The 10,195-nt window shown below is 43.3% G+C and overlaps 1 protein-coding gene across 2 annotated transcripts in view; it reads left to right on the top strand.

The window, feature by feature from the left end:
• SBF2 (SET binding factor 2) overlaps window positions 1-7,069 on the top strand; it is a 499,779-nt gene extending 492,710 nt beyond the window's left edge. For both annotated transcript variants that reach the window (XM_077769129.1, XM_077769130.1), the window contains 4 exons: window positions 345-538; window positions 1,217-1,304; window positions 4,171-4,302; window positions 5,309-7,069. In XM_077769129.1, coding sequence (XP_077625255.1) covers window positions 345-538; window positions 1,217-1,304; window positions 4,171-4,302; window positions 5,309-5,407 — 513 coding nt within the window. In that variant the 3' untranslated portion in view covers window positions 5,408-7,069. The remainder of the gene's footprint in view (window positions 1-344; window positions 539-1,216; window positions 1,305-4,170; window positions 4,303-5,308) is intronic.
• The last annotated feature ends 3,126 nt before the right edge of the window (window positions 7,070-10,195 follow it).

The raw sequence follows: 10,195 nt of genomic DNA on the forward strand, positions 1-10,195 counted from the left end.
TTCCATTGCTCACTGTGTATAAATCATGGCAGTTTTAATGGCTTCTAGAATTCCATTGATGGAAATACCATTTTAACCAGTCTTCTAATGATAGACATGTAGGTTTTTTCTGAATTTTTACTATTATAAACAGCTGCAGGATAAACATCTTTATACATACACTTTATTGCTCCAGTTTTCTCCTTGAGATAAGTTTTTAGAAGTGAAATTATTGGATTAGTTGCTCAATAAAATCTTTGTAAAGCTTTCCTAGCTCTTTTTTTTTTAACTTAAAATGCAAATTTATTACCTTCTGGTATGGGTAGGGGGGATGTGTTTTTTACTGAAGTATAGTTCTTTTTCAGCCCCAGAGACACCCTTCAGGTTCCCCAGGAATTGTGTCCCCCAACCTACCTTCCTATCAGAAGAGGTCTCTGCTGCACCTCCCAGACAGTGGCACAGGGGAAGAGCACAGTGCCAGCATCTCCCCATCCAATGGAGTGGACCGGAGAGCAGCCACACTGTACAGCCAGTACACGACCAAGAATGACGAGAACAGGTGGGCACGCCGAGCCCTGCCTGCAGCTGCACCACAGGCCCTGCAATCAGCCAGGCCTGTGCGGTGCTGCCTCCTATAAACTTAAAATGGATTTGCCTCAGTTCTTTCTTTGTTTCTGTTTTAAATGTGTCAGAGGGGTCTTTGAAGAGGGAAAATCAAAACTACAACTAAAATAATGCCCAAAGGTTATAGCTATTTGTGGTTGAGCCCTAATTATTGTTATCTCATGTCTGTCAGATCTCTTGAGGGAACGTGTGTTAGTCAGCACTTTTGCAGTGGCACACATCAGAAGGCCAGCTCATGCTAGCTCCAGCAGAAAGGAATTTACTCATGTAGACTGGGAGGGCCAAGGAGGGCCAGTTTCTCACACATTATCTTCAGGCTTCCGTTCATTTGCTGGCTCTCCTTTCCCCTATGGGTTGCATCATTCCCAACATGCCACAAAAGATGGCTACTAAGAGCTCCAAACCTCACATGTTTGGTAATTCCAGCAGAAGGAGGCAGCCTTTCCTCCCAAAAGTCTAGTAGAAAAATTCTGGAGAGAATTCTCATTGCCTTTTTGAGGTACTATCTGAGGGAAAGAGAGACTTGACAAACAAAACAACAGACATCACATCCCCTTCACAGCACTTTTGAAATGAAAACCAAAATTAACTGTCCTGTCATCATTTCTTCTAGGTCCTTCGAAGGAACACTTTACAAAAGAGGGGCTCTGCTGAAAGGTTGGAAGCCCCGTTGGTTTGTGTTGGATGTAACAAAACATCAGGTAACACTGTCAAAGCTTACAGAAACCACTTCTCTCTAGGCCAGGCTCAGTCCCTGGCTATTATACACCTCTAAGCACACAGACACATCCCTCATGTTCAGACAAGGCCTCTCATGTGCTGCCTGTGGGCTCCTGCAGGGACCCAACATGTCCCTAAGTGAGGGCAGTAGCCTTCTGACGGAAGTTCCAAAGTAGCTCTGCCTGGTGTTTGCAGGCAGAGGCAGTGACACTTGAGCCCACAACATTAAGAGCACTAGGACTTTGCTTTCTCTGCCCGAGTATCTTCTGCTGCCTGCTCTTAAAACCCAGGCCAGGAGAGGACCTGAGCTTTTCAGCAGGTTGTAGTCTACATATATTACAGAGCTTGTGCCTGGGAGCAATCCTCAGAAAACAGATTACCTTCATTTTTTTTTAATGTTTTATTTATTTATTTATTTATTTATTTATTTTTGAGAGAGAGAGAGAGACAGCGTGAGCAGGGGAGGGTCAGAGAGAGAAGAAGACACAGAATCAGAAGCAGGCTCCAGGCTCTGAGCTAGCTGTCACCACAGAGCCTGACACGGGGCTCAAACCCACAAACCGTGAGATCATGACCTGGGCTGAAGTCGGACGCTTAACCGACTGAGCCACCCAGGCACCCCTAGATTACCTTCATTTTTGCAGCATAAACTATCCATTCAAAACTGAGGACATTAATTTATTTGACAAACATTTATTGGTCATCATGTACTGATTACCAAAGAAGGCATCATTTTCCCTCAAAACAAGAGCTAAAGTGGAAAGAGGAGGCCCTGAAATAGGAAGAAGGGGATACACCCACTCAAAGCGGGAATTCTCACTGAGTGAGTACTAGACTGGACCTTGCTGACCATGTTGGGAAGTCCTTTGTCCACTGTTAGGTTCTTAGCTATTGCTACAGCAACCCCTGCAATCCTTAGTATTATAATCTTTGCTCCAGTAATCCTGGGGGAGATGGATCCCTACCCAAACCTCCAGCCCCTCCACACCCTTCTGTGGTGAGAGTCTCATGGCCTCCAATATTCTGACTGTACGTGGGAACTGACCAGTCAGCCTGGAGGCAGAGGGCTACACATCTTGATTCTCAGTGCATTCATCTTTAAAATGCAGTCTGTTGAGAAAAATACAAACTGATACCCCTATACAGGGCTCTGGTTGAACCTGCACCTAGAAGACTCTTTAGAGATACAGATTTGAAATGGGGACCAACCACATTTTCCTTTGCTCAGGGCATTTCATAAAAGTTACACAGAGTCTTTGTGGAAGAATATAGAGAATTTATGTACAAATATGCAATGGAAGCCCTTTTGTGGGGGAGGGAGGTTGCACTTTAAAATAACACAACGTGTCTGAAATCATAGAGCCTACAGTGTGGAGAAAAGTTGCATTAAACCACTAAATATAACATAGGACAATGTCATAATTGTTCTGTAATTTACAATTACACCAAATTATACTTGCATTCTTACCGATCTTTTGGATTTAACCCGAAAGGTATACAGTTTTTCCATTTAGACCTACTTATACTGTGCCTGACTAGAGAAAGAAAAGTCTAGGCCAGAACCACAGTGACAGAGGCCCCAGAGACTTTCCTGCTGTGTAAGTTAGAGAGTGAAATCCAGGCTCATTCAGAGAGTGAATCCAGTCCTGGCACATAATATCCACTCAGTCAAATGTTGAGCTATTTATTGTGTATTTCAAAAGTCATTTTAAATGTTTGTTTATTTATTTATTTAGAGAGAAAGAGAGCAAGCAGGGAAGGGGCAGAGAGAGAGGGAGAGAGGATCCCAAGAAGGCTCCACAGTGTCAGCACAGAGCCCGATGTGTGGCTTGACCCGATGAACCAACCTGTGAGATCATGACCTGAGCTGAAATCAAGAGTCAGACACTTAACTGACTGAGCCACCTAGGTCCCCTCAAAAATCATTTTAAATCTACATGCGGTTTGGCAACTTATATTTTCATATAGTATATCTTAAACATATTTTCCTACCAGTTCATATAGATCTTCCTTATCATTTTTGAAAAGATGTATATAGTACTCTGTATCATTGATATAATTAACCAACCATCATTTAATTAACCAACACCCCATTGAAAGACAGATATATCTTTTCCATTTTTACTGGTTAAAAACAGTCTGAAAGAACCCTCTTTATGTGTGTCTCTCCATGCTTGTGGGATTGCTTCTGTAGGATACATTTCTGGAGGTAAGAAGGTGTATCAATAAGCATAAACATTTTAAATTTTAGTTGATATTGCCAAATTGTAGTACAAAAAGTTTTTCACAAATTATACTCCCACTAGCAGTGTTTGAGAATACCTAGTGCCTTACCCTCACCCTGAATATTTCTTAATCTAAGTGAAAAGTGAAATCTTACTGATTTATATCCCTTTTCTTTCATCAATGAGGTTGCCCATCTTTTTAAATGTTTATAGGTCATTTGCATTTCTTCTGTGACTTGCCTGTTGAGATTTTGTGACCATTTTTCTACTAGCTTGTTTATCTTTTTCTTATCAATTTCTAGGAATTATGCATATATTTTCAAAACAACCTCTCTTTTATATGTTACATATATTTTTTACATTGTTAGCTGACATTTAATTTTAGTTTTTAATATGTAGTACTTCTATGCATTCAAATTTCATAAAAACATGTCTTTTTCCTTCTTTCTGTCAGCCACCTAGTTCTCCTTCCTAAAAGCAACCAGTGTTTTTATTTTCTTGCTTATTCTTGCAGACACAGTTTAGCAAGATACTGAGGCACGTATTCAAATGCATTTTGAAAAGTCATGCCATTTTCCTTTTCTGTGTCTCTTATATCCCATCTGTATCCTTTTGGTTCCAGCTGCGATACTATGACTCAGGTGAAGACACAAGCTGTAAAGGCCACATTGATCTGGCTGAAGTAGAAATGGTCATCCCTGCTGGCCCCAGCATGGGAGCCCCAAAGCACACGAGTGAAAAGGCCTTCTTTGATGTAAGTTGATCTCACTTATCTTTTCCTGGCTGTCTGTACATGATTCCTTATAATCCATCCACCTCCAAGAATTATGGGGCCTCAGAGAAAATTGGCGGTGACAGCAGATAGCCCCCTGGCTAAAGGAATTGCTACAGAACTTGAACTCAGCACTTGATCCCCAAACCTGACATCTCCAAACTGTCCATATGTCTCAGAAAGGCTGCAAATTGCTTTGCACAAAGGACTCCTTTAATGGGTGTCCACCCACACAAGGAAGCAGATGAACTCCTTGTTAAATATTGTTCGTTATTTTACTCACCATCTGTTGTCAAGAACAGATGCTACTTCCCTGTGGATCCAGTGGTCTTCGTGCTTGACCAGCCATAAAAACTGTCCTTAGTCATATATGATGACTGTTTGTCCTGACATCTTCAACAGCCCTTAGGTGAGCCTTGGAGCATTTGATGGGCCACATGTTGGGGTTCTCATCTAGTTCCCATAGCCAAGCAGGGCTTCGTAAAGAGCACAGGTGTACTCAAGGGGTTTGCTCTGGCTATGAGATCATGTACTTGAGTCTGGGCTTCCAGTGTGGCTCCAACTAAAGCCTTTAGAGGAGGAGATGGAGAGAGGTCAGGAAAGACAAGTTCTTGGTGGGGATGAATCTCAGGCCTCCCTGAGGAGCCCAGGGAGCATCCATGCTGCACTCATGCAGTGCATGGGAGAGGCCAGAGGCTCCAGCCAGTCCTGACTCTCTTCCTAGCCAAGGAAGGCCCCAGCAAAATGCAAAGTAAGGCTCTTCTAGTATGTCTCCTTTTTCTACCAGTGTCCTTCTATTAACATACACTGTGACTCTGGGAACCAAAAAAGCAAAGTGACTAAAAAGGCAAAGACAGTATGGTAGTGGAGGAGAGAGAAAACTTAGAAGAGGTTCTGGGGAAGTTCACTGAGATTTATTCACACACTTGCCCAAAGCCATAAAACAGGCCTGCCCTTCATCTCTGGTTCTCTTCATTTGGTTTGGTAGCTCAAGACCAGCAAACGTGTGTATAACTTCTGTGCCCAGGATGGACAGAGTGCCCAGCAATGGATGGACAGGATCCAGAGCTGTATCTCTGATGCCTGATGCCCATGGTCAATCCAAGCAAAAAGAAGGAGGAAGGACTCATGCTACCAGATAGAACAAAGCACATGAATCCTTGAGGAGCTGACAGCTTTGTCTTTGGTTCTGAGGAGTTATCCCAGACCTAAGGTTCTCCTGCCCAGTCTTACCCAGTGCCCTCTTTGAACAATTGCTATGTCTGCTTAGCCTGAGTGAATGTGTCACAGAGGTCTGGTCAAGAGCCCCAGGCACTCCCTGTATCTTGCACTAGGTTGTTCTAACAGGGTCTTACTGGTTAGGGATCAGAAGAATGCTTCCTGAGCCAACTGTCATCCATCCCCTAGATAAATGGTTTCCACTTACTTGAGTCCTTCTTGATGAAACTAGATCCTTTTTGTTCCCCAAGGTCGTGATTTCCTTGGAGAGCTTTCTGACAAGCAAAAATCAAAACCCCATCAACACTGTCTTACGTTCTGCACAGAACAGATTTCCCAGCAGAATAGCTCCTACTCCTACTGCCTGACCTTAGAGATGCTCAGCTCTCTGGTGCTGCCAAAAGGTGCTTCCATAACCCCTGCTTGGCCTTGGGGGATCACAGCAAGAACATCAGTGCTCAGTAGCAGAGGGGGAGCACGCAGGATTCTCCTGAAGGAGAAAGACGGTCCAGGGAATGATGCAACAATGACCAGGCCAATGCAGGAAAATACTACTTTCAAAACACTGAATTTTCTAGGCCAAAGGTGCCCTGAGGATCCAGGACTTTGTGTTCCTGTGTATTCTTCTGTTCCCTGACAGCTCCTTATACAGAATAACATGCAAAAAAGCCGAATGCACTAACTCACAAAATAAACACTTGCACTGAACTCCTAATGAAGTGAAGATGTTGGAAAGACAGAAGCCAGCTGTCTATGAGCACATGACACCTGTGCCGGGGGCTGTGTAGACAGCAGCCGCTCTGTGGCACAATCAGATATCCAAACCGCACCTGTGCACGTGAACAGTAAGAACTCTTTATAGATTGTCTTTACTCTTGATAACCTTGTGTTTGTCCAGCTAAAGATCTGAGGAGTGAATGCTGTTTGCTCACGGTGAATAGCAGCAGCATCTCTGCTACAGGCCCCGCAGCTGACTGGAGACAGAGGTAGCTAGATCATCGTTTTGAAATGTTAATATGTTAAATACCAAACTAATATTTCAAAAATATGTATATATGATTTCTATATCCTTGTTTTTCAGATAGCCTACCTATAATTTAATATAAAATTAACTGATTCATGTGTAAGATTTCAGTAATGAAAATAGTTCCCTTTTTAAAAAAAAAATAAAAGAACCACTTTGTCTTTGTAGATGAAAAATAAATCAGATTTTCAAATTTAAAATTATCTACACACTAGGAAATAGAACTGTGTTAATATATAAGAAATTGGGGATAATAAGAATGAAGGATTTTTCTATCATTTTCATTTTATAAATTGCCACCTGTGAAAATGATTTTTGCACATTATTTGTATTTTTTTCTTTGTATATGAAATAATTTTTTGTACTTTGTAAAATACGGAGCCCATTGTACCTTCAGCGATTTGAGACTGTACACAGTGCTTCTTTTATAACTGGATTCTTTTAACTTTCATAAAGGTTACATGCCTTACATGCACTAACCACCCTGAATTAAATTTATTTCTTAAGAAAAAGCATCCCTCATTTACTGTGAAATAAAATTCATCATGCAGTGCATAGCACTAAGCAGGCCACATTCAGGATTTATATATGAGACTAAAGGCCCAAGAATAAAACAGCCCATTTGGTGCCCTGGTTCTATTAATGCCATCCTGCCCTTTGCTTAGAAGGTAACCAGAGAAACTGGCATGAACTTCTGGGTTCTGGACATGCTGCAGAGTTTAGGTAAGAGACCTGAAGCCACTGTCCCTACCCTGTGCCTCTAGTGAGCTGCGTGAAATTGGTGAAGTCCTTTACGTCTCCTGGGTCACAGTTCTATCACCTACAGTATGTGACAATTTGTGAGAATTGTAAGCAGGATGAATTGAACTCTGGTTGGGTGGCTGGTTTTTCTGCTTCCGGAAATTGTTAAATAGCCCGAATGCGGGATCAGGGTTTCAGTTCTGGACAGCACCTCTCCCAGCTAAACCCTTGAAGTTTACCTTGAGGACCTTAGCTACACCTCAACATGCAGCCAACAGAATGCACATTCTCATCTAACTCTTTTGACATCCAGGAGCCCTTTCTGAGCCAGGCACAAAGGGCCCCTTAAGCCTTCAGATCTCCTCAGTCTAAAGGGCTCATGTGGTCCAGCAAGGGTTGGTTCCAGGCCTCTCTCCTTAATGGCTGGTCCTGGGATCTGCCATTCTGCCCCTGCTGTGTCCCTGAGTTTCTGGCACAAGGGAAACAACAGAGACTGGGGGTTGAGCACAAGAATATCCAAATGCCCTTCATGCCTCAGATCTTAGCTGTGAAGGGGAGAAGAGTGCTGGACTCCAGGGAAGAAGGACTAGGACCTGGCACTGTGTCAGAGGCTTGACCGTCACCCCCCCAACATACACACCTGTGGCACCTGTGACAGAGCCTGTCTCTGGCTGGGCTCTTGAAAGATGCAGATCTCGAAAGGAGCACATTGGTACAGGTCTCACTCCCCAAAACCTTTGGCCCAAATTCTTCACTCTCACTTCCCAAACCCCTCCACCCAGTGGCTCTCCTCCAGTGCTGGAGCTTAAACTGTGAATGGTGTGGCAGGTTTGCTTCCAAACAGAAATAGACATTTCTAGATATTTCATCGGAAGTTCTTTTAAAGAGTTGTTAAGTAACCCCATCGTCCTATAAAGAATTTCTGAACAGTCTCAAGCTGATAGCCAGGAAATACCTTAAGCAGCAGCAACAGAAGCTATGAATTAAGCAAAGAATTAAGCAGTATTGGAAGAGATAGAGCTTAGCGCAGCACTGTCAAATAGACACATGATGTGAGCCATATAATGTATCCTTTTTTTAATGTTTATTTTCTTTTTGAGAGGGGAGGGGCAGAGAAAGAAGGAGACAGAGGATCCGAAGCAGGCTCTGCTCTGACAGCACAGAGCCCCACACGGGGCTGGAACCCATGAACCAAGAGATCGTGACCTGAGCCAAAGTTGGATATTTAACCAACCAAGCCATCCAAGCACCCCTATAATGTATCTTTTTTAAAGTAAAAAGAAATAGATGGAATTAATTTTAATAATATTTCATCTTATTTTTAATATATTTTATTTAGCCCAGTGTGTCAAAAATATTTTAACGTGTAATCAATACCAAAAAGTACCAATGCTCTGTCCTCATTCAGTTTGCCTATTGGGCTTGGCCTTCTGGGGCTCAGTCCTTGAAGTAGTATTTCCATCTGATGGACTGCTGCCATCTGTTTTTAGGACCTGATGTATCCAACAGAACCCAAGTCATAATGGGCAATTTCAGAGATCCCTCTTGGTGTAACTTGGTCAAGTGTTCTGTCTCTACCAGAGCCTGTTTCTCAAAACGTGGGTAATCCACAGTCACTGATAACGTGGCCCTGCTGTGGCATCCCAGAGGCCTCTCTGGGGATCCTCCCCCTGGGACTTGCCATAAGTTCCATGCTATTCCATCTTTCCTTTTCCCACTGCTGACCCTTCCAGCAGCTCCAGCTTCCAGGCTGCCATGCCTGGACCTTTTTGCAGAGCCTTTTCCTGTCATGGGGACACCCCACCCGCTACGGTCGGCAGCTTTACAGGTCACCCAGAATAATGTGTTGCCTCTAACCCCAAAGACAGTTGCCAGGCGCTGTGCTCTCTTCACCATGGCAAGAGATACAGTAAGCAATTTCTCTTATTCTTTACTTTAGCTTTCTTTTGCTGACCACTGAACCCCTTAAAAAGTTCACTAAAGTGACAGGTCCTTAAATCTTCGTAGGTTTTATATGCTGTACTTGAGAGTGCATGTGGCTTAGCCATGGCCTCCAATTTTTAGGGACACCTTTTACTCATCCTGCCTAATCAGCACAGGGTCATTGATGTAATGGATGAGTGTGATGTTCTGTGGGATATCCACAAGGTCCTGACCTCTTGGGATTAAGACAGAGGGAAAGGCAGTTACATAACCCTGAGGCAAAACTGTAAATGAATATTGTTGTCCATCCCATGTGAATATGAACTGTTTCTGATCTTTCTAATTGGAATGGAAAAGAACATATTGACCAAGTGACTGCAAACTACATACCTCTGGCCTTACTAATCTGCTCTAGCTGTGATTCCATGTCTGACACACAGCAGGGCTCCTACTTGGTTAAGCCTGAGGCAATCTATCTAGTCTTGCTCCAAGATCCAGCCGATTCACACAGAGGTCAGATGGGCGAATTAAATGGAGAAATGGAAGGGACCTCCACCCCTTCATCCTTTAAGTTGTTAATGGTGTCATTAACTACTGTCACATCCCCTGGTATGAGGTGAGTTTTTTTATTTTCTATCTTGGGCAGAGTAAAGGAGCAGGGAAAAGGCAATTTCAGAAGTTTGTACTTAACCTTCTCTGCTGTGATTGCTCCCACCCCCTGCAAGTGACATGAGGTGGGGCTCACTCCAGCCATCAGAGCACATGAGTTCTAACTACACACTCGGGTAAAAGGGACTTCTGGGCAGCTTCATGGACCCAGCAAGCCGGACCTTCACCATGACTCCACTTTCTACCTGACCTCCTCAGGCCTCTTGAAAACCCACGATGATGCTTTGAGTCTCCAGATGTTAATGTCAACTAAAATTGTTCTGCTTGTCCCCTTTCTCTGGTGAACAGTCACCCAAATAC

Source organism: Crocuta crocuta, unplaced genomic scaffold (genome assembly GCF_008692635.1).
Source record: "Crocuta crocuta isolate KB4526 unplaced genomic scaffold, BGI_CrCroc_1.0 scaffold255, whole genome shotgun sequence".
In the NCBI taxonomy this organism is placed as follows: Eukaryota; Metazoa; Chordata; class Mammalia; order Carnivora; family Hyaenidae; genus Crocuta; species Crocuta crocuta.